Source organism: Cynocephalus volans, chromosome 8 (genome assembly GCF_027409185.1).
Source record: "Cynocephalus volans isolate mCynVol1 chromosome 8, mCynVol1.pri, whole genome shotgun sequence".
Lineage (NCBI taxonomy): Eukaryota > Metazoa > Chordata > Mammalia > Dermoptera > Cynocephalidae > Cynocephalus > Cynocephalus volans.
This window is the reverse complement of record NC_084467.1, coordinates 126,221,206-126,247,090: the sequence shown is the minus strand read 5'-3', so window position 1 is coordinate 126,247,090 and position 25,885 is coordinate 126,221,206. Positions and strand designations below refer to the sequence as shown.

Here is a 25,885-nt window from a genome sequence, read left to right as displayed (position 1 = left end):
TCATCCATGTTGCTGTGAATGGCAGAATTTCATTCCTTTTTATGGCAGAGTATTATTGCACTGTGTATATATGCCACATTTTCCTTATCCAGTTGTCCATCAGTGAACATTAGGTTGATTCCAACTCTTAGCTATTGTCAATAGTGCTTTGATAAACATGGGAGTGCAGGTATCCCTTTGAAATGATGATTGCCATTCCTTTTGTATACATCCAGCAGTGGGATTGCTGGATTGTATGGCAGTTCTATCTGTAGTTGTCTGAGGAACCTTCATACTGTTTTCCATAGTGGCTGCACTAATTTACAGTCCCACCAACAGTGTAGGAGGGTTCCCCTTTCTCCACATCCTTGCCAGCATTTGTTATTCTCAGTCTTTTTGATACTGGGCAGTCTAACTGTTGTGAGATATCTCCATGTGATTTTGATTTGCATTTCCTTGATGCTTAGTGATGTTGAGCATTTATTCATGTGTTTGTTGGCCATTTGTATGTCTTCATTTGAGAAATGCCTATTCAGCTCCTTTGCCCTTTTTAAAATCAGGTTATTTATTTAGTTAGTTAGTTACTTATTTATTTACTTATTTATTTTTACTGTTGTTTGAGTTCCTTGTATATTCTGGATATTAATCCCTTGTATGTGGATGCATAATTTGTGAATATTTTCTACCATTCTGTAGATTATCTTAACACTTTATTAACTTTTTCTTTTGCTGTGCAGAAGCTTTTTAGTTTGATATAATCCCATTATTTTATTTTTTCATTTGTGTCCTGTGCTTTTGGGGTCTTATTTATAAAGTCTTTGCCCAGGCCTACTTCTGAAGAGTTTCCCCTATGTTTTATTTTAGTAGTTTTATAATTTTAGGTCTTATATATATATGTCTTTAATACACTGTGAGTTGATTTTGGTATATGGTGAGAGATACAGGTCTAGTTTCATTCTTCTACATATGGATGTCCAGTTTTTCCAGCACCACTTATTGAAGAAGCAGTTCTTTCCCAGTGTATGCTCCTGTTGCCCTTGTCAAATATCAGTTGGTTGTAAGAATGTAGGTTTTCTGGATTCTGTATTCTGTTCCATTGGTCCATGTGTCTGTTTTTATGCAGGTGCCATGCTGTTTTTGTTACTATGGCTTTGTAGTATAATTTGAAGTCAGATAGTATAATGCCTCTGGCTTTATTTTATTTTATTTTTTTGCTCAGTATTGCTTTGGCTTTTGGGGGTCTTTTGTTGTTCCATATGAATGTTAAGATTGTTTTTTTCTATTTCTGCGAAGGATGTCATTGGTATTTTGATAAGTATTGCGATGGATCTGTAAGATTGATTTGGGTAGTATGGACATTCTCACAATGTTAAGTCTTCCAATTGAAGACCATGGAATGTCTTTCCATCTTTTTTTGTCCTCTTTAATTTCTTTCAGCAGTGACTTGTAGTTCTCATTGTAGAGATCTTTCACCTCCTTGGTTAAATTGATTCTTAGGTATTTTATTTTTTTAGTGACTATTGCAAATGGTCACTTGATTCTTTTTCTGCTAGTGCGTTATTGGAGTATTAAAATGTTACTGATTTTTGCATGTTGATTTTGTGTCCTGCAACTTTACTGAAATCATTTATCAGCTCTAAGAATTTTTTGGTAGAGTATGTTTTTCTTTATATAGGATCATGTTATCTGCAAACAGGGACAGTTTGACTTTGTCTTTTATAATCTGGGTGCCTTTTCCTTCTCTTGCCTGATTGCTCTGGCTAGTACTTCCAATACTGTGTTAAATAGGATTGGTGATAGTGGGCATTCTTTTCTTATTCCTGTTCTTAAGTGAAAAAATTTCAGCTTTTCCCCATAATATGATATTGGCAGCAGGTTTGCCATATATAGCTTTTTTGTTGTTGAGATACTTTCCTTCTATGACTAATTTGCTGAGAGTCTTTATCATGAAGGGATATTGAATTTTGTCAAATGCTTTTTCTGTGTCTGTTGAGATAAACATACGGTTTTTGTCCTTGTTTTTATTGTTGTGGTGTATCACATTTATTGACTTGTGTATGTTGAATCATCCTTGCATCCCTGGGATGACTCTCACTTGATCATGGTGTATAATTTTTTTTTGATGTGCTGCTGTGTTTTGATTGGTAATATTTTGTTGAGAATTTTTGCATCTGTGTTCATCAGAGATGTTGACCTGTAGTTTTCTTTTTTGTTGCTGTCTAGTTTTGGTATCAGAGTTATGCTGCCCTCATAGAATGAATTTGGGAGAATGGCCTCTGTTTCAATTTTTTGGTGTAGTTTGAAGAGAATTGGTATTAATTCCTCTTTAAAAGTTTGGTAGAATTCAGAAGTAAAGCCGTTTGGTCCTGGGCTTTTCTTTGTTGGGACACTGCTGATTACTGCTTCAATCTCGTTGCTTCTTATTGGTGTGTTTAGATTTTTTATTTCTTCTTAGTTCAGTCTTAGTAATTTGTATGTGTCCAGAAATTTCCTCCAGCGTTTTGAATTTGTTGGCATATAGTTGTCTCTAATGATTCTTTGTATTTCTGTGGTATTGGTTGTAATGTTTCCTTTTTCATTTCTGATTTTTTTGTTTGGGCCTTTTCTCATCTTTTTTAAGTTAGCCTAGCTAATGGTTTCTCTATTTATCTTCTCAAAAAACACCTTTTTTCCCATTGATCTTTTGGATCATTTTGGGGGTTTCTATTTCATTTAGTTCTGCTCTGATCTTAATTATTTCTTTCCATCTACTGATTTGGGAATTGGATTGTTCCTGTCTTTCTAGTTCTTTGAAGTGTAGCATTAGGTTTAGGGTGTTTATTTGAAATCTTTCTATTCTTTTGATGTAAATGTTTGTTGCAATACATTTCCCTCTTAGTACTGCTTTTGCAGTATCCCACAGATTTTGATATGATGTATCTTTATTTTCATTAGTTTCAAGAAATTTTTTGATTTCCTGTTTAATTTCTTCTTGGACCCATAGGTCATTCAGAAGCCTGTTGTTTAATTTCTTTGTATTTGTGTTGTTTCCAGAGTTTCACTTGCTATTGATTTCTAGTTTTAATGTGTTGTGGTCTGAAAAGATTCTTGAAATGATTTCAATTTTTTAAAAATATTTTGAGACTTGATTGGTCTCTCCTGAAGAATGTTCCCTGTGCTGATGAGAAGAATGTATATTCTGTAGTTGTTGGATGAAATATTCTTAGTTCTTACAGATCTTTTTTGATATTCCTACATTGGTGTGGAGCCTGCCTTAATATTTTGTACGTGCTTACTTTCATTTTGGTAGATATCAATATATAGAGTGACCATATAGTAGATACAGCTATAAAGGTGTTAGGTTAGTTACTCTTTTTACTGCCTTGTATGGATTTTACAGATTGCTCTTATTAGGAAATTGGTAAGGAAAAATATGTATTTTAGAACTGAATGTATGCTGTAAGTGGAGGATCAGAAATACTATTAGATAAATCAAGTCTCTTTTATAAGCCTACTTGCTACTAACATTGATTTTTATGATTAGTAGATTCATTTGAGATTCTGTGAGACCTAAGTGCCTTACTAGTTCTCAGTTTAATAATTCTGTTGACTCCACACTTTCTTCTGCAGTAAATTTAATGTGATTCTATAATATTTTTACTTACTGCAAGACAGAAGACCCGAAAAGACATTTGCAGCCAAACCAACTTGAAGGTTTCACTGGAAGGTTATCAGTGAAGTGCTATTGCCTGGTACCATATTGCTATCTAAGAGACAAGAAGCTTTTTCACCAGATTTTTATGACTAAAGTTATTTGTTATGCATGTTTACTGGGATTAATATTAAATTCCTTATGTTGAATTTAGTAATGTTTGTGATTTCTTTTGTACTTTGGCATTGAAAATTAAACTCATAATCTTTAGTTTTTATTTGGCTTTACACCAACCAATTTTTTTTTTTTTTTTTTGGCAGCTGGCCAATATGGGGATTCCAAACCCTTGACCTTGGTGTTGTAACACTGCTCTCTAACCAACTGAGCTATATGGCCAGCCCTGCTATTCACATTTTATAGACACTCTAGTCCTATTTTTTAGTCAAAATGCCTCTTGATGTTATTTCATTATATTTAAATTTTAAATGAAATAAAAATCTCTCTTATTTGATTTAAATTGATTAGTAATGTTAACCATGCCATCTATTTTATGTATCAACTTTATTAGTTCATGAACTCTTCGCTTTATCAAAATTAAAACTTTTCTTTTACAGGTTCTTCCCAAAATAAAGTGCAAAATTTATTTGTTGACATTTTTTTTTCCCCATCCTTCAGTCTCATTTCTCACCATCCCTATTTATTACTGGATGGTTAAACAAAACATCCAGGTTATGGTGAATTGTCTTGTACAGTAGCCTGCCTGCTGCTTTAAATTTTGATATTATAAATTGTTTTGCTCACCAAAGTGTCCAACTCATGGGCTCTCATTCTTACCAGTAGGGTCTTTGTGTCATCTATACCTTGTTGTTGCAAGGAGTTAAGTTTGACATTCATGGTAAAGGTGTTATTCAAGTTTTTCTACAGTATAAGGGTGGGTTTATTGGCTATAAGGTGGCTTTGATGTGTACAGGTTACTACAGAGCATAGATATTATCAAAGGAAAAAAAATCAAACTTCAGGAAAGACCTTAACATCAGAATAAGTTATTTCCACAGAAAATATTTTTTGATGTAGAGACTTGTGGCAAAATGAAGCTATTAGATTATTAACTATGAAAAACAACTTTGTTGTAATTTTGAATATTTTCCATCTAGTTTGTTAACTTTTAATGATTATCTGTCTGTAAAGAAATTTTCTAGAGCTGTCAATAAATAGTTAAGTGTCAAATTTTTTTTCATCAAATTCAATAAGTATCAAAATGGTAATAAGGAAGGAAATTTTAAACTCTAAATAACCAATTAATTGGATAATGATCCTCTGGACAATTCACAATTTACTAAATATACACCATATAATTCTCTCTGTTATGGACTTTATAGTATATATTCAGAAGGCCAAAAAAGATAAATTTCATGGTTATATATATACATACATATAAATATATGTATATTTTTGCATATACATGGATTATTAAATTGAATGATATGTACAACCCATTGCATATCTTAATTATTTATTTTTTATTTTTATTTTTTTAAGTTTATTTATTGATGTTATTTTTTTACATTCTATGATGTTGTTGCAGAGCAGTTGGAGGGGAGGGGGAGAACTGAAGGGTGAAGGAAATAGGGTGGAAAAAGGAGGAAGGAGGAGGGGTGGGGTTGAGGCCTGTGGCCTCCCTCTCATTCCTGTAGGGGAGACCAAGGGCTTCCAGTGGTGGCTTGGTCATTGCTGGGCTGGGTGCAGATGTCAGGGAGATGTGGCTGAAGCCCTCGGCCCCCCACTGCCCTGGCTTGGGAGCCTGGGGTGCTTCTTGCAGCTGCTCAGTGGTTGTCGCTGGGCTGGTTATGGGTGTTGGGGGGGGGCATAACTATGGCCCTTGGATCCCCACTGCCCCAGCACTGGAGAGCCTGAGGAGCTTCCTGAAGTGACTTGGTGGTTGTCAGTGGGCTGGTTGTGAGTGTCTGGGGACATAGCCAAGGCCCTTGGCCCCCCACTGCCCCAGCTCTGAAGAGTCCTAGGTGCTTCCTGCGGTGGCTTGATGGTCATCACTGGGCTGGTTGCTGGTGTTGGGGGGCATAGCTTTGGCCCCCAGCCCTCACCCCTCCCTGGCTTGAAAGCACAGGGGACTTCTGGTCCTTCTAGGTTTTGTAGGTGTTCTTTGGTGATATGAGACCTTTAATGGTTAATATCACACTTTGCCTCTGATCTGTATTTTGGTTTTTCTTCCAGTTTTGTGTTGTATTATTTGCTGTTCCTACCACTTAAACTCTGCACTGGAACTAATTTGTTGTCCTTTGCTTACTTATAAAATGGGGAACTTCCTGTGGGGACCAACATTTGAGCTCTGTGGTTGAACTAAATTATTGTTTTGCTGCTGATTCCCTGGGGAAGGGTTTTTGTGAAGCTCAGGTTTTGATGGTTGACTTTATAGGTACTTCTGGGTCTCATGAGATCTGGTGCACCTGGGTTGTGTAGAAACTTTGGTCTGGGACTGAGTCTTTTCAGCAAACAATCCCCTGCAGTTTTGTATTCCTGACCAGTCTCCACTGTGTGGTCCTGTGCTGACTGGGGGCAGATCAGCTGTCCTTGCTGTGCCCCAGTGTTCTCCCAGTGAGCCCGTCTCCCCTACTGCTGATGCTGCAAACACTTCCCATGGGATGGGCTGTGCACAGGTCCCTTGTGATGACTCACTGGCCTCTGAGTGGCTCCTTTTTTTTCAGTTGTTGTGGCTCCTCACTCCTCTGTGGGTCCACATGAACGCTGTTAGTCATCTTGCTGGCCCACCAAAGCCCTCTTCTCCCCTGCAGCCTCTAAGCAACTTCATCCGAAGGACACAGCTGCAACTTTTGCCAGCTCCTGCTCCTCGCGATTAGCTGTTCCAGCCTGGAAGCAACCAGGGCTCGAAACGTTCATTGCAGTTCTTTCTTTCTCTCATCATGGCTTCTCCCACCTTCATGCACTCCATAGGTCTCTTTGTCTTCCCCTGATCTCTAGTGGACCCAGCTTGGCTGTCATTGCTTTTTCATAGTTGTAAATTGGTTGATTTGTGGGAGATAGTGACACTGGGGACCTGTCCATTCTGCCATCTTGACTAGACTATTTATTTTATTATAATATAAAATAATCTAAGGCTCTGGGGGCAAGCAGAACTGGGTTTAAAATTCAGTTATGTCACTTACTAGCTATTAGGGCATCTTGTTTAATCCTTGAGTATAAATGCTAAACATATATAAAATGAAGATTATAATAGTGCTTTCTTCATAGGGATTGTCTTAGTTCATTTTGACTGCTATAACAAAAATATCACAAACTGGGAGTCTTAAACAACAAAAATGTATTTCTCACAGTTCTGGAGCATGGGAGGTTCAAGATCAAGGGTACATGTCTGGTGAGGGCCCATTTTGTTCTTCATAGGTGGTGTCTTCTCACTGTGTCTTCACATGGTAGAATGGGCAAGAGAGCTCTCTGTAGCTTCTTTTATGAGGGCACTAATCTCATTCATGAAAGCTCTGCCCTCATCATGTAATCACCTCCCTATGGTTCCATCTCCTAATGCCATCACAGGAGGGGTTAGAATCTCAACATGAATTTCAGAGAGACACAAACATTCAGTCCTTAGCAAGAATGTTGTGAGGATTACATGAAATAATGTGTGACTAGCATATACAATATATGAGAAAGAAGACTAGTTGTTCCCTCAGAATTTGTGTTATACTTCCACAGTGTAGAATTGCTTCTGGGAAGTAACTCTCCTGTTGAAGACTGTATTTCCTAATTTCCATGACACTGGGTTTATTAAAAACTCTCTCTCTCTTCCATTGAATTGCTTTTGCACCTTTATAAAAATCAGTTGGGAATATTTATGAGTCCACTTCTGGGTTTTCCATTCTGTTCTGTTGATGTAACTATTGCTCTGATAATACTACATAGTCTTTTGATTACTGTAGCTGGAAAATAAATCATGAGATTGGGTAGACTGATTTCTCCTACTGTATGCTTTTTTGAAATTGTTTTAGCTTTTCTTGTTCCTTTACCTTTCCATATAATTTTAGAGTAATCTTACCTATATCTACAAAAAAATCTTGCTGGGATTTTGATAGGAATTATGCTAAACTTATTTGTTAATTTTGAGAGAACTGACATCTTTATTATGTTAAGTCCCCTAAATCATAAACACTGTATGATTTTCCATTTATTTTGGTCTTCCATCTAACATTTTCTAGTTTTCATTTACAAGTTCTATACATGTTTTATTAGATTTACATCTAATTTTTTTTCATTTTGAGTAATTATATCTTTAATTTCATTGTCCAAGCATTTATTGCTGCTATACAGAAATACAGTTGATTTGTATATGTTTGTCTTGTATCCTGTAAACTTGGTGAAATCTATTAGTTCTAGGATTTTTTTTTTTTTTTTGTATGTTATTTGGGATTTTCTCTAGAGACAATTATGTTATATGCAAATAGAGACAGTTATGTATCTTTCTTTCTGCTTATGCTTTTATTTCCTTTTCTTGCTTTGTTGTACTGGCTTGAACTTCCAGCACCAAATTGAATAAGAGCAATGAGAATGGACATTCTTGCCTTGTTCTCCGTCTTGCATGAAAAGTGTTGTCTTTCACCATTAGGCATAAAGTTGGCTGTATTTTTTTGAAGGTGCTCTTTATCAAGATGAGGAGTTCCCTTCTATTCTTATTTTTCTGACAGTTTTTTGTTATGTGTGGGTGTTGTATTTTTTTCAAATATTTTTTCTGAATCAATATATGCTGATATACAGATAGGTAGATGATCAGTATATATTGATATGATCATGTGACTTTTCTTCCTTAGCCTGTTAATCTAGTGAATTACACTGATATTTCAAACAGTGAACCAGGCTTGCATCCTGAAATAAATCCCACTTGAGCATGGCATATAATTCTTTTTATATAGTGCTGAATTTTATTTGCTAATATTTTGATCAGAATTTTTATATTTTGTTGGTGGGACTGCAAAATGGTGCAGCCTCTATGGAAAATGGTATGGAGGTTCCTCAAACAATTGCAGATAGATCTACCATACGACCCAGCTATCCTACTGTTGGGAATATACCCAGAGGAATGGAAATCATCAAGTCGAAGGTATACCTGTTCCCCAATATTCATCGCAGCACTCTTTACAATAGCCAAGAGTTGGAACCAGCCCAAATGTCCATCATCAGATGAGTGGATACGGAAAATGTGGTACATCTACACAATGGAATACTACTCAGCTATAAAAACGAATGAAATACTGCCATTTACAACAACATGGATGGACCTTGAGAGCTAAAAATTAATATATAAATTCACACACACACACACACACACACACACACACAAAACCGGGGGGGGGGGGAGAAGATATAACAACCACAATTACTTGAAATTGATACGACAAGCAAACAGAAAGGACATTGTTGGGGGGGAGGGAGAAGGGAGGGAGGTTTTGGTGATGGGGAGCAATAATCAGCCACAATGTATATTGACAAAAGAAAATTTTAAAAAAAAATAATAATAATAAATAAAAAAAAATAATAAAATGGAAAAAAAAAAAAAAAGGAATGTTCTCTTTAACTTTTTCTTGGTTTTTTTTTTTGTATTTTTTTGTGACCGGTAAGGGGATCGCAACCCTTGGCTTGGTGTCGTCCGCACCACGCTCAGCCAGTGAGCGTACCGGTCAGTCCTATATAGGATCCGAACCCGCGGCGGGAGCGCCACTGCGCTCCCAGTGCCGTATTCTCCTGAGTGAGCCACGGGGTCGGCCCCTTTTTCTTGTTTTTTACTAATTCAAATTTCAATATTTTTATTATTAATAACTCCATGGTGAGCATCTTTCTATATATCCTATGAACTTGTCCTGTTATCTTTAAAATAATTTCTGGAAATGGAATTCTTATATCAAATGATAAGAACATTTTAAAGTTGTGATAAACCCCAGTTTATCCTTTAGAAAGAGGGCACAGTTAAAGCCTTCCACCAGTTGTGTGTGTGTGTGTGTCTGTGTGTCTGTGTGTGTGTGCCTCATTATATTCTAACTTCTAAATATTACTGTCTGGTTTGGTATGATTTATTTGAATTTGTTATTCTTGGTATTCAGTCTTGTTTTGGTCAACACTATCTCAATCATTCTTTAGGAGAGTATTTGTAAATTTTTGAGAGTCTGAATTTTGTTTTTGGTTACTTTTATGGACATTTTCTCATTTTATTATATGTTGGTTAAATAAAATGGCCTATATAATTTCTGTGTATTGTCAATTCATTCTAGTTATGTAACTGGTATGTTTAAAATTATTTAATTTTTATAAAATATGTATTTTTATCAATTTATTTATCGAGTCTGTAAAGGTCTGTATTGAGTCTGTAAGAGAAAGGTATTTTTCTGTTTATTTTTCCTATACTTATAATATTCTTTTTCTAGATGTTATGTCATATATTCTGTACATATGGATTTGTGATATTCTAATTTCACCTTTTTTATTCTTAGGCATTTTTCCCTGTCATTTTCATTTTATTTATTGATAATATTGCTACCCCTATGGCTGTTTTGGCTTTGCTTGCCATATCATTGTCTGTCTTTAACTTTCATCTCTAATTCATTTTACTTTCTATGTTATATAAATAGAACATAGTGAGATTTAATATTTGACCCAAATTCATGCTGTCTTTAAATGGGGGTTTATAAACTGATCAATCTTACATTTGCTATCTTGTGTTATAATTTTTGTTTATATTAAAAATTGACTTACTATATAAAGTGTTACCTTTTATTTTTACCTTATTAAGATTTTTTATACAATCTTTCTGTCTAAAATTCAGCTTAGAGTTTTAAAGATTTATGAACCTGTGTAAATTGTTTCACTGACTCATGTACCCTTCTACTCATACAGGACTAGCTTTCTACAAAATTTACCTCAAATGGTTCTAGGGGTTCGCAGTGGGAGAGAGATAGGCCTTGCTCGGTCAGATGCTGTGTAAGCCTCCTCTTTTTTCTGTTTCTTGCTCTGACTTCCCTCTAGTGTGTGTAGCTGTGTTTGCCAGACACTGCTGGCTTAGATAACAGTAACTTACCTTCTCCTGGGAACCAGTGGCTCTGCCAGGCCCTGTTGTACATGTGGCTAGCTATTACTATGACTCTGGTTATCTGCAGCTCGTCAGTCTTTGCCCTCTCATTTAGTGTGACCTGGGAACTAGCATTAGTCATTTTTAAATACACAATGTTTTCTTGTGAGGTGGGAGATATGAAATGTTTTCATTTTTAGCAGTACTGCTAAAAAATGAATACTAATTCTATAAACAATTCTATGAATTTAGCTGAATATACCCTAACTTACTTATGAATATTATTAGCTCTAGCATGACTCTCTGAACTTTAAAAAGCTTTGCTGTAACTGCAGATATGAGATGGAAGGGAACACACATTTTATCCAACTATAGGCAGTATAATTTCCTTTGGAGTTTACCCTTAATCCTAGTCACTGACTTAATCTTTAATCATGTGCATGTATGTACTGGGAGTGGAGATAGAGAAAAGCTGATCTGACATTCAAAAAACTTAAGAGGTAGCATTCACAGAGTTATAAGCAAATCATTATAAAACAAATTAGCTATGCAAACACCAGCCAAGTAAAACAGCCTGCTTTGTTTGACCCTTTTGAACTTTGCTGCATGACAGGCAATTTTTTTATTTATTTATTTTACTATACATATGCGTTTCATTTACATAGTTACTGCCATTTACTCAGTCATCTGAACATTTTCTGTCTAGAACAGAGTAAAGGACATAAGGTTAATGATAGTTGTTCTTTCAAGCTATTAAACACAGAATAGGTTTTTTAAATGCCTCTCTATCCTACTTCCACACATAATCAACTGAATATTTAAAAAAAAAAAAAAAACGATATTCTGGAACAGTTAACAGGCTGGGTAATGGGTTTGAGTGCAATAATGCCACATGATCCAAATAAATAGTATTCTCAAATAGGAATTTAACCTTTGCCTGACCATCCTTGGTAGAATGTCAATGTTATTTGGGCTATAACTTCTTTATTGGTTTATCCATGAATAGAATTATTCTGTTCAAACAATGCATTTCAAATGCAGGGCATAGTTTAATGTGATTATAGACTTATAATAGATATAGCTTTATAGTAGATATAAATTATAGATTCTCTTCATATTGGTTAATGCATAGAGCTTAATACTGCTTTCATATTTAGATCGGGATTCATAGGTAGTCATGTAAATTTCGTTTATCACGAATGAGAACTTTTTAGGGATCTGTGATATCAAAACTATACTTTATAGTAATACTGAGAGCTTATTTGCCTTTTTAAATGTGTTGACATTTGCACTGATGGTGCAAAAGCAATGGTGGTTAAAACTGCTAGTGTCTTAGAATGAATCAAGACAGAGGTACCAAACTCTACTAGTAGTTACTGTATTTTTAACAATCATACACTTGCAGGGGGAAAAAAAGCCCCTCTCACTTAAGAATATCTTTGATGAAGCAGTAAAAAAAATAAGTTTATTACTCTTTGTGAAATATAGGTCTTTTTAATGCTATGTATAGAGAAATAGGAAGTAGACATAAAGCACTTTTGCTCCATATAATGATTGTGTTTAGAAAAAAGCACTTGTACAATTATTGGAGTTGTGAGCTTGACTAAATGGCTTGTCCCCCCTCCCCCCCCATGGAATACCATTTTTACTTAAAGTAATAACTGATAAACTGTGGTTATGGGACTTGGGTATTTGGCAGGCATTTTCTTTAAAATTAAGTAAGTCTGTCATTTCAAAGAAAACAACTGACAATAGTTACTGCCAAAGATAAAATCCAAGTGAAGATAAATTACAAATAAAAAGTAAAATTAGAATCTTGAAAAACTGTATTCACCACCTTGGGCTTAACAGCTTCCCAATACATAAAGACTATTCTGATGAAATTGGTGGTGATACTAACAAATGTGATTTTTTTTGATGTTCTGTAACGAAATTGAGTCACCATTTGGAAGATCTGCATAACTCAGCAAACCAGTATTTTCCAAATCATCAATGTGTGATGTTACAAATCACGCATGGGCCAAAGATTCATTCAAAGTATAAGATTTTAATCTTGTAAGACCAGTGGATTTTAATGTAACAAGATTTTTTTAAAAAGTTTATTGATAGGGGTTTTAAATTATACATTGCAGTTAACTTTTAAGAAACCAGCACTTGTCAAGTAAAGAAGAACATGCACAATTATTTCTAAAGGCCATGAGAATACTCCCCCATTTTGCAGCTAAATATAGTTCAACCAAAACAACATATTGCAACAGATTAGAAGCTGAAGCAGATGTGAGAATCCAACTGTCTTCTGTTAAATCTGACATTGAAGATATTCTTTAAAATGTATACTTCTCACTAATTTTTAAAAATAAAAGTCATTTTTTCTCATAGAAAAATGTCGTTTATATTAACATACAAAGGATTTTTGTTAAATTAATAAATATTTTTAAATTTTGTTTTAATTTATAATATAATAAATATTGATAGATATGATTTATATAAATAAAAGTTCTTCAGAGTCTTTAAAAGTTTCTAGAGTCTAAAGAGACTATGAGACCCAAAAGTTTGAAAACTTCTGCTCTACAAGATAAAATCCAAACCTAGGTATGAGTCCTTCTGTTATGGCTTCTGCCACCTCTCCTACCCTCTCACCTGTCTCATTTCCCTTCCACCCTGTTATTCAATAAGGTGAAAATACTTTTATTTCAAAAGAACCATGCTATTTTACATCTGTTTTCCTTTGCTCAGTAATCTTTTTCCATGAATATTCATTTTCCTCCAATTCTCTGTATAAAGTACCGTCTCCCAGTGCCTTTTGGGACCTTTATCTCTGGAAATACTCTTTTGTTATAAATTCTACTTTATCTGAAATTGATATAACCACTCCCACTTTCTTATACTTAGTGCTTACTTACTATACCTTTTTTCATCCATTTACTCTGTCTTTATATTTAAAGTTAGTTTCTTGTAGACAGCATATAATTGGATCTTATTTTATTAATTCATTTGAAATCTCTATCTTTCAATGGGAATTTTTAGTCCACTAACATTTAATGTCGTTATTAATATGATTGGTTTTAGGTCTGCTGTTTTACCATTTTTTTTTACTATTTGTTTTCTATCCTCTTCACCCTCCCTTTTTTGATCTTTATCCTTTCCTCCTGGTATAGTTCGGATATGTTTGTCCCCCCAAAGCTCATGTTGAAATCTGATCCCCAATGTGGCAATGTTGGGAGGTGTTTGGGTCATGGGAATGGATACCTCATGAATAGTTAGCCCACCACATTTTTTTGTATTCAAACTTCTGACAAACCTTTGTTTCTACAGCATACTATGATATTATTTGGCTTTCATTTGGTACAAATGTATCTTTCAAGAAATAAATCCACCTCTGTCTTCTCATCCCTCAGCCTGCTACAATTAAAATAGCACTACTTGACTACAGTAATATAGTAAATAAAAACTCACATTCAGGCTCTAATACTATTTGCTGATTTGAGATTACTAGGTGAGCATCCAGACGATCCAGAATATGCTGTGTGCACATATGCGTGTTTGTAAGAGACAGAGAAAGAGAAGGAAAAAGAATTTTCATTGACTTCGGGAAGAAAACTTAGAAATTTTTTATAAAAAACAAATGAAATTTCAAAATCAGTTTTGTACCCCCAGAGTCTGCAGACCCCATTATAAAAATCACTCATCAGGGGGATAAAGACCAAATTCCTTATGTTGACATCTGAGGCCTCTGTCGATTTGGATTAAGCATCTTTTCCTTTTCAGGTTTTTTTTTCTGTCTCCTTTCTGCTATGTGAATATGCTCACACTTTCTCAGATGTGTGCCTTCTTTCCTGTTTCTATATAAGTCCATCTGTCCATAGATCTTCCATGCTTTCATTTCCCCTTGAAGCTTCTGCCCACTTCTTTGGTTATAATTTGATTTTTCTTCTTCTTTCAGCTCCTCTTTGAATTACTTCTCTGTCTAGAACTTTGGCATTTTGTTTTTTTGTGATGTTATTTTTAAATTGTTTGATTTTCGTGTTCACTACATCACTAGACTTCAGTGGCCTTAAAGGCAAAATAGTACCTTAAAAGTTTTTTGTATATCCTCTGGACCATTGTAAATATTTTTGAAGCACTTGCTAAAAGAATTAAATAATTAAATGTAATGGTCAATATTAGGGATTCACTTTCTCTTGCAAAAATATGTTTTTTCTTCATACAGAGTATAAGCAAAGTACTTTGATGTAGAAAATTTGTATTTTTAAGAAACTAAAATGCCTTAAAAATTTTGTATTTATGCACCTGTTTCTTCTTCATTTCAGGACTATTGGGAAAGATACTGATGGCTATCCGAGATGCAGGTTTTGAAATCTCAGCTATGCAGATGGTAGGTGCTTGCAATGAGCCATAAAGTATCGAGGTATTTTTTTAAAAAATAGTCTATAAATTTTTTTTACATTGAATGTTCTCTGTGTAGTTGTGAACCCAACACATTAAAAATAAAAGACCTATTTACTGAACTCAATAATCTTGTAATTAAAAAATCGTTTTGAACTGATTTTACCTATGTAATTTTTTATTGAGAGAACAAATATTCAAATGATATGCTTAATTTAGGCTTATAAGTTTATATAATTCTTGGAACTTTAATTGCAAAATGAATAAGAACTCAAAAATGTATTTAGTTCTTACAAACAAGAACTGGAATCAAAGTAAGCAGTTATAATGACTTTTCTGTCTTCTGGATTCCTAAATGAAGGAAGACAATCAGCTGGGGTTTTTCCCTTGAACTTTTGCTGGTTTCTGGACTTTCTCTCAGGACCTCCCTTAGAGTTAGTGTATTTTAGCCACTCTGTTGGCACTTACACTGCTGGACCTCTGGAGCATACACTTGTTCATAATTACCCTGGTCACACATTCCTAGGAAACCCTTTGTTTAAGAAACTTCACCCACTTTAGTAGAAGTCATACCTTTGTGCTGTACTCACTGGTGCATTTGGCAAGAAATTAGGTACCAAATTATCATAGGAAGCAGGTGCAAACCATTTGGTTTTTACTGTGTTTGAAGCTCAGCAAGTTTAAGCCTTTTTGATGGTAAAATATTGAAATACCCCTTTTGGAGCTGAGAATTTTCTTACCAATATTATTTATATCATCTTTTTCTGAAAAGAAACTGCTTTTAACTTCTATGAAGTCTTAGGATCACCAAAATCAGGGGTCAGGGCACAAATTTGGGTTCTGCCTATTTTGTACCCATAAGCCAAAAAAAAAAAAAGGTCAGAAATATCATCTAGTTTGTGAAGTCATCAAGCAAAACTTGGAAACTGATGAGAAAATTGATATTTGCAGAATCTTACCTAGGATTATGAAGAAATTGTTAGTCAAAACATTCTAAAAGTGTTTGCTTGGTGGTGTATTAATAGCATTGTAGGACCTAAGTCTACTTAAAAAAAATAATAATTATAAAAATTTTAGCTTTAAACATTAATCTAACCCAAAGCCTACAACCTAGCACGGTGATTGGCCACAGGAGATACTCAATGAAAAAAATAATACTGTAACAATAAAATGATCTATGAACCTATGGGGAGGCATGGTAGTGTAGAAACAAGTACAGTCATTGATTTTTGGAGTCAAATATCTGATTCTGTATCCAGGTCAGCTGCTTTCCAGGCATGTGACCTTGGCCAAAAGTCAAGCATCCTTATTCTCAGTTTTCTTATCTAGGCAATAAGAACATTATGATTTGCCTGAATGGGTTATTCTGCGTATTAAATGAAATGAGCATACACAATTCCACGTAGAGTTTCTAGCTCAGATTACTGAGTATTTAATAAATTATATCTTGTTATTATTTTGTTACATTAATAATATAAGTTGTATGAATATAGTCTAAAACACTAAAATCAAACAGAATTCCCTCCCTATAATAGTAATGTTACCTCTGAAGATAAATCCTCCCAGCTTGAATTGTTTTCTGTGTAGGCAGAAATTTCTCAGTGATATTCAGTCTTGGCAACAATAAAGAAGCAAAGTAGAGGGAAAAATAAAATTGGAAATTCTAAGGCTATTTTTTTAAAAAATTAAGGTTTTAGTTCTTGAAACCCTGGAATTTAATGGAATTTTATTCCTCACTAAATTTAAATCCATCCTCGATAAGAATGAGTCTTTCTAGACTTATTTTGTAAGCATACTCCTACTCACAGTTCTTTTTGAAGAGTAGTAGGAAGTCCAAATGACATGTACAATACTTCCTTTTTGTGCCACTGATCTATCACTAAACAACATTACATTGCATATAATTCTTCTTTTATATCAAGAATTAGGTTTTATTCAGAGAGGTGTAGTGTAGTGGTGAAGAGCATGATCACTGGGATTATACTGCTTGAGATGGAATGCCAGTTTGGGGAGGTTACAAAACCCATTTGAATCTTAGTGGCCTCATCTGTAAATTGGAGCTAATACTACCTATGCCATAGGGATTAAATGAGATGATGTATGTACAGAATCTAGAGCAATGCTTGACATATTAAGTACTCAATAAATTTTATCTATTTTTTTAATACATAGCTTCACACAGTTTTGTTTTAATCAAAATATTTTTATATTGCATGTATTTGTGGGGTACAGTGTTAATGAGCTGATCTTTAATAAAACTTTTTCTTCAAAGAGTAATTTATGCAAGGTTTATATGTTAAAGTAAAGAAAATATATCCAAGGTATCATAAATGTTTAGTGCTAAGTGTGGCTCATTTATTTTTCTTTTGTTGGTTGGCTTATGATGGCGTTTTGTTTTATTTTTTAAAATAGTTCAATATGGACCGAGTTAATGTTGAAGAATTCTATGAAGTTTATAAAGGAGTAGTATCTGAGTATAATGTAAGTATCAAAGTAAATGTAAAGCATTGGTACTGAAAACAATTTGTGTATTTCAAATCTTGGAGATCTCGTGTAATTTATAATCACAAAGTATTCCTTAAAGTATTTCTTAAAATATTCTTTCTGCTCGCTGCCAGTTAATCATGCCCAGTGACTGAGGCATTCTCATCCCTGAGATCCAGTGGAAAATATGGTATTGTTTCATTTATGAAACAAAAATATATGGGAGGAGTGGAAAAAAAAGGAAAAATGGCATCAACAATACCAAAACAACAGCAAAACACACCTTGCTGGGATGCTGACACAGTCTAACATTTTCTCTCTTTTTTTTTTTTTTGTCTTTTTTTTGTGACCATCCGCACCGCGCTCAGCCAGTGAGCGCACCGGCCATCCCTATATAGGATCCGAGCCCGCGGCAGGAGCACCGCTGCGCTCCCAGCACCGCACTCTCTCAAGTGCGCCACGGGGTCGGCCAACACAGTCTGACATTTTCTATAAAGTTTATTATATTCTCAAAGTGGAAGACTGCCCAAAATACTTTAGGAAGTTAAAATTAATTAGTTCTTAACATTATAGTATAACTCTACAGCAGTACTTAATATCCACTTTAATGACCCAAATGCAGGTGTAATCAACTGAAAGTGAGACTGAAGAAATAATGACTTATATGAGGTAGTTCAAAGGGAAACGAAGGGCTGGCCAGGTCACTCCGTTGGTTAGACTGCAGCCTTCTAACACCAAGGTCAAGGGTTTGGTTTCCCATACTGGCTAGTCACCAAAAATCAACCAACAAACAAAAAAACACAGAGGGAAATGATATGCATTCTTGAAAACAAATTACTATATTCAAATAAGCCAAATCTTGTTGTTATTATAGTATATAGCAGATATTTAATAAATGCTAGTTTCCTTTCCCTCCTCTTTATCACATTATCTTTGATACATTTGTGCTGGTACACTGCCCATCACCCAAGTTGTTTTTTAGAGAGTTCTGGCTTTTCTTTTTGCATAAAGCTCATTATTCATGACAATGAGACTAGATTATTCCCCTCTCCTCACTTGTCTATGCCCTTTCCTTCCAACGTATCTTAAAAAAGAAGCATTGCACTGGTTCAAGAACTGGCCTGAGTTTTTGTCTTATTTAGCCCTCCACAATAAAAGTCGATTATAAAATATTTTATTTTGGGTCTGGCATAGTGATGGTGTTCCACCCTTCTTTATAAAGACCAAAGTGGTTTTTTTCCTTTTGTTGTAGCTTATCAAAGGTTAATCTTAACAGCTTCTTCATTTTAGAGTTATGCCTATTCTTTTCTTAAATGGAAAAAATTTTTAAATGTGTTCTTAACATCATTTGTTCAACCAATGACAACTGTTTTTCATTTATTAAATCTTTCTATTATATTTTACCTTTTACTTATTCAATTTGACTTTTAAAAACATGGTTAGTGGCAACTACCTTTGTTAATTCACATGATAGTACATTTTAATTATATATAAGATAAATTCATGGAGACATATCTCACAGCAACCTTGATCCTCAGTTATATTCTCATACCACATCATGAAATATTGAGATTGGTAACAAATAGTAGTTGAGAGCATTAATGTTTTATGTATATACTTGAGGTGGGCTATATTTACCTTTGGAAAACAACTTTTAAAAAAAAATTCATCTCTGACTTTTAATGTCTACTATATTGCACTTTAAAATATCACATATGCTTGTGTCATATACATTTACCCTTAGGGTTTTTTGATATTGGGATTCTGAAGGTAAAGATAAGAATATAGTTGGGTGGATGTGTCATTTCCCCTAAGAAATCAGTAATTTGGATGACATTAGCAGTATGATACCTTAATAGTGGGATAGCCAAGAATTGTTGGTATTGATATCCTTTCCTCTGTGTAATCTCGTGAGTGAGATACTCAGTATACTTACTATTTAAATCTTGTGATAATAATAAAAAAGTCTTCCTAAAACAAAGAATAAATGGTCCGTTTGGAAAGAAAAAACTACCTTATTTCAGTAATTATTAGTTTGGGGAGTAATTTTTAGTAGTGTTTATTCAGCTTAAAACACCCCATTCAGCTTAAAGCAAATGTATCAAATCATAATTAGCTTGTAGCAGTCTGTTAATGAGAGAATGTGCTGGATATATGAACCAGAATATATCAACCTCCAGGTGACCTTATGAGATGTTACTGTGTTTATATGACATAAAATTTTATTTAAACTAAGAAAAATTATCTCCTTAAAAAATTTCCCCAAACATAAATAATGTTTTTATCACAGTAATATTTTATTGAAGTAAATAATATCTTTATGAATGGTATGCAGCATCTGATGTTTTAAAAGTTCTTTTTAAAAGTTACATAGTGGTACCATTTCATTGCTCTAAATTTAAGGTATAGGGGTATGAAATGATCATCTTAAATGTATATAGTGTCAAACAGTGACAGTATTGCTGACATTATTGTACCATGTGTTATTTCGTAACTACCCTACTTTTAGGTTTTCCCACATTATTTGCTTCAAACTATAGACTTTTCATATCTCCCAAAATTCATTGCAACCAGCTTGCACCTTACAGCTTCAGCTTCATAAACTCAATTTCCTTTTTTCTTTTCTTTTCTTTTTTTTTTTTTTTATGTGACCGGTAAGGGGAGCGTAACCCTTGGTGTGGAGTCGCCTGCACCGCGCTCAGCCTGCGGGCACACTGGCCATCCTTATATAGGATCCGAACCCGCAGCCTTGGCGCTACCAGCACCATTGCGCTCCCAGTGCCTCACTCTCCCGAGTGAGCCACGGGGTCGGCCCTTTCTTTTCTTTTTCTTTTTTGCTGTGCAATCTGATGCTAAGTTCAAATCCTGAATCCTCCAGTTGCATGACCATAGACAAGTTATTTACCTTCTTTAAGCCTTGGTTAACCCATCTATAAAATGGGGATAATGCTACTACCTACTTTATGACATTGTTGGGAGAATTAAATGAAATAAATTATGTGAAGCAGTCTCACAAACTGAGACCAACAGAGGTGGTAAAGGAAGAGGGAGGGGGGGATAAAAGGCCACAAAAAATGTTTACATTGCATAATGATAAAATAAAAACAAAACAAAAGCAGTCTCACATATTGAGAGTTCTTAGTAAATATTAGCTGCTATTATTGTTGTTGTTTTTATTATTACTTAATCTGACAAAATTCTTTGGCAGATAGATTCCATTTATACTTACATTTCCTGCCTCAACATTTGCAGTCATAAAAAGGTGATAGTTCCTGTTTCATAGTGTTGTCATGATTCATTTATTCAACACATATATATTGTGTATCTACTACCTGCCAGATAATCGGTGATAAACAAAAAAGTACACTACCTACATTCATGGAGCTTATATTCCTATAAGTATAGAAATTAAATCAAATGATCTCCCATGCAACTACCTAAGGACAGCAGTTGTAAAGGAAACACACAGGTTCTTTTTGTTTAAAAAATTTACTACTTAATTAAAAAACTAGGGTGACTTAAAATTCTGAATCATCTTTTTGAGGAACACATTTTGCTTTTGATGAAGTTCTTTGTTCAACACTTTTTTTTCTTTCCATTTTCTGGATTTTGAGCAGCCCTGTATATCTGTATTTTTAATGGTATTAACACTAAAAGTGAGTGAGTGAGAGATAGAGAGACAGAGACAAAGAAGGGAAGAAAGGAGGGAGAAAAAGAAGGAAGGGACAGGGAGAGAAAGGGAGAGGGAGCAAGGGAGAGAGAAAGGCAGACAAAATTCACTTCTCTTTTTTGGAAAATGTGTTGATGCCTTCTACTTCTCCTACTGAAAACGTGGCTCTTGACATTTATGTGTAGGCAGTACTTCAATATCATGAGGCAGAAATCAGACTCAACATGATTATCCATTAAAAATCAATTACATATGACCTTTGTGAAATAGCCAATAGACTTTGGGGAATACAGTTAGGGGTTTCAATGAGTAGGATTACATGTACCATATTAATTATGAAGTCCTTTCCCTCCTCCTTTAACTCCTGTCATTTCTGTTTGGTAAGATGACTGAGTTTGGATTGCTATTTAAATATGTTCTGTAATAAATTATTTTACTTTGGTGTTGTATATCATAAATCCTCCAAAGTCACTAAGATGGCTTATATGACCCTATGTGATCTGGCCTTATCTCTTATTATTTCCCTATAGTCTCACCCAGCTCCTGGCCCTCTTTCTGATCTTCATGTATTCCAACTGCACTTCTCTCTCAAAGTCTTTATATTTATTTTCATTTCTGCATAAAGTCTTCTTTCCTATTCAAGGGGGAGAAAAAAAGATTTATTGAGTGTTCCAGACACTGTGAACAGCATTTTTATTTGATCATATTTTTTTATTATACCACTTCATGTATAGAGTTAAGAATCCTAAAATAATATACTTCCTATTTTCCCCTCCTATGTGCTATTGTTATCATACATTTTAATTCTGTTATAAATCCTACAAAACACTATTAATATTTTTGCTTTAAACAATCAGTCATCTTTCAAAGCAACTAAAAAAGAAAAAAATGTATTTTATGTTTACGCATGTGTTTACCATTGTTTTGTGCAGATGCACATTTTTGTCTAATTTTTTTTTTTTTCTTTTGCCTGAAGAACTTCCTTTAACATTTCTCATGGTCTAAGGCTGCTTGTGGTGAATTTTCTCAGCTCTTGTGTGCATAAAAATGTCTTTATGTTTTGATGCATTTCTGAAAAATATTTTCTTACCTGGGCATAGAATTTAGATGGACAGGTTTTTTTGCGGGGGGGGGGGGGGGTTGTTTGTTTTTAATCGTTGTTGTCATCCTTATCTTTGTTCTGCTGTTATGTAATATGCCTTTTTTCCCCTCTGGCTGTTTTTAAGGTTTTTTTGCTTTTGTTTTTTGCTAATTTGGTTATGATGTGCCCTACTGTACTTTTCTTTACATTTATTCTTTTTGAGTTTTGTTGGATTTGTAGGTTTATGGGTTTCAACTAATTTAGAAATCTTTTAGAAAATATTTCTTGAAATATTTTTCTGTTCATTACCTTCTTTTCTGAGAATACAATTACACATTTATCAGACAGCTTGACATTGTTCCACAGATCATTTTTTTTCATTTTTCTTGCTTCTTTTTTCTCTCTATTATTACTTTTGAGTAGTTTCTATTAAATGTCTTCAAATTCATTGCTTTGCTGCAGTGTCTTATCTTGTTCATCCAATCCAGTGTTTTTTTTTTTTTAATTCAGATGTCTTAGATTTCATCTCTGTAAGTTTCATTTGGGTCTTTTTAATATCTTTGCTTTTTTTCCCTTCATCACGTCCATATTTCTTCTACAATGTAAACATGTGGAGCTTATTTATAATAGCTGTTTTGACATTCTTGTATTAATTATATTATCTCTGTAATTGCTGGGTCTGTCTCTATTGAGTTTCTTGTGATGATTCATATTTTTCTACTTCTTTTCATGCCTGGTAATTTTTTACTGGATGCTGGATATTATAAAATTTGCAGTGTTACATGGTAGATATTGTTGTACTTTAAATTGTGTTTGACTTTGTTCTGGCACTTAGTTAAGTTACTTGGAATTAGTTTGATCCTTTTGAGGCTTGCCCTTAAACTTTATAGGATGGATACAGAGTATCTCATAATCTAGGGCTAATTTAGGCCAACTACTGTGGTGTAATATCCTTCTGAGGACTCTACCTGATACTCCACATATCATATGAGGGCTTTCCACTCTGGCTGATAGAAACACAAATTCTTCTCTGCCTTGTGTTTTCGCTCTGAGTTGTTTTGTCCAATGTTTTCTGGTGATTCTTCCCCAGCCTCAGGTCGTTTTCCCTATACATACCACAGATTCTTAGCCAAAGACTCATGTGAACTTCTTGGCAGATCCTATATCTTTATTCTCTGTATAGCTCCTCTTCTCTCTTCGGTATTCTGCCCTGAAAATTCTGACTCCATTGACTTCACTGCACTTCAGTCTTTGTCTCCTCAACTCAGTGAGAACGTTGGGCTCTGTTGTGTTTTGTCTACCTGTCAGATGGTCTTGAAACCACCTCCAGGTAGTAAGATGGAACCATTATATGCTAACCTAATTTGTTTCCTTTCTCTCAAGATGTTTAATATAGAAGAATAAATTTGGTCCCTGTTATTGCTAGAATGCATTGTGATTTTTAAAAGGTTCTTCAGGAGAAAAACTTTGAAATTTATATTTTTAGGAATGTTAATTTGACAACATTGTTATGTTACATGGGAGAGAGAGACCTTTGAAAGGAAGATATAGTGGAAGATAATTTCAAATAATGAAAGTGTCAGGTGGTAAAGCATTACATTAAAATATTGATAGTGGTAAGAATGGAGATGAGGCAACATATCTAAAAAAATTTTTTTGCAGGAAAAATGGACAGAATTTGGAAACTGGTTAGTGTGTGGGATGCAGGTGGGGAAGAAGTCAAAAATGACTTTAACATTTTGAGATTAGTGAAATAATGCATAACTAAAAGAGCAGGGATAAAGATTGTAAAATTCATTTAAGTGTTTTATATTACATATCATAGGAGATGGTGACAGAAATGTATTCTGGCCCCTGCGTAGCACTCGAGATTCAACAGAATGATCTTACAAAGACATTTCGAGAATTCTGTGGACCTGCTGATCCTGTAAGTTATTGTTTAAAATTTTCATCTAGTTTGTCTTATCCATTAACTAAATATTTTAGCAGGTTCGATATTTCTGGTTTGTTCTTTAAAAGAAATAACATAAAAGTGAATATAATATACAAAAATTTTTATTCAAAATAACATTTTTTACATAATTAATTTTTATGTAATATTCCAAGAAAAAGAATTTTTCATTAACCTAGTGGCAATATAGAATGGGAAGAAGCATTTACTATGGCATTTTCTTTTATTGTTTCTTATTGCTAAATTGTCTAGATAAGTAAATTTTCTAAACTTTATGATATAAATTAAGGTATTATCCTTTGTTATAGGGATGCCATAAATAAAGCTGCAAATGTAAAGAATATTAATATGGTGCCATCATACCAGATACATAAATAAAAATGAGCACTGGGACTAATGTGAAACTTGATATTCTATAGTATACCTTTCAATTTGTTTTGGGTTTTCTTCCTATGGACATTTGGTGGTATTGGGAGGGGGTGGGGGGAGAGATGAAAAGTAGAAGTAACATTAGCATATATATATTAAAGCTTCATGCAAATGTTAGAAGCTGGGTAGGATTACTGGAAATATTACTAGCTTTAAACACTAACTCTAATTTAAATTTGCTGTTTCCTTTATTTCATTACCACTTGTAAATAGTTTATTGAAGATGAGCAGCCAATTCAATTTAATTTAATTCAGAGCATTTATTGAGTACCCTTAGATGTAAGAAAATAAGTCAACAGCACCTATTAAGACATCATCTTATATGAAAGTGTGGCTAGATTAAGCCTGGTAGGGTAGAATAGTACATCTGTTTTCAGTGATCTAAGAATGCACATATGAAGATCTTTTAGAACACTTTTTAGAGCAACATATAAATAAAGATTAAAATACTGTTACTTCAAGTAAAATCCAAATGTTGAAAGATTGTATGATAGAGGAGCAATTAATATGACCTGGAGGTAATTAAGAAAATTTTGTTAGAGGCGAGAGAGGTAAACAGGGATTCGAAAGATGAATCAGGGCACAAAGAAAATTGCAAAGCTCTAACACATGTACAAAGACAACAATGAAGAAATTTGCAAATTTTCTATAGTATACTGAAAGTATATTTCCTTGGCTTCAATGCTAAATGCATATCTGAAAGTACAAGGAAATGTGTTTTCTTAGATAGAGGAAATAAGATGGAGAGTGCTGGTAGAGATGAGTGTGAGATGAATAGCCTTAAAAGCCAGGCTACAAATTGTAGATTCTGTATAATTTGAATCACTATAGAAAGAAATAGGAATTTCTTGTTTGCTTAATTTTGAGTATACTGAATTACTCCTTTGATGCAACTTGAGCAAACTAAATTGAAAGTGATTAAAGACAGAGTCTCTAGAAATAAAAAGGAGCAGACCTGATGGAGAAAGTCAGCAGGACATCCTTTGTATCTTTTCAGGGAGAAAAAATAATAGATATAAATAATACATGTGTTTGTGAAAAAGTGATGTTTACAATGTGACTATGTTATAGAGGGCCTTGGCAGAAAGTTGTTTATTGAATATCAATCATAAGAAATTAGAAAGTGATAATTTTTGGCTAGATGAGTAAGTAGAACTCAGTTTTTGCCATTTTTGCCATTTTTCATTTCT

The 25,885-nt window shown here is 34.1% G+C and overlaps 1 protein-coding gene across 3 annotated transcripts in view; it reads left to right on the top strand.

Annotated features, from left to right (window-relative positions):
* Positions 1–25,885, top strand: part of NME7 (NME/NM23 family member 7) — a 220,727-nt gene that overhangs the window by 118,356 nt on the left and 76,486 nt on the right. For all 3 annotated transcript variants that reach the window (XM_063105506.1, XM_063105508.1, XM_063105507.1), the window contains exons 8-10: positions 15,005–15,069; positions 17,493–17,561; positions 24,141–24,242. In XM_063105506.1, the coding sequence (XP_062961576.1) occupies positions 15,005–15,069; positions 17,493–17,561; positions 24,141–24,242 (236 nt within the window). The remainder of the gene's footprint in view (positions 1–15,004; positions 15,070–17,492; positions 17,562–24,140; positions 24,243–25,885) is intronic.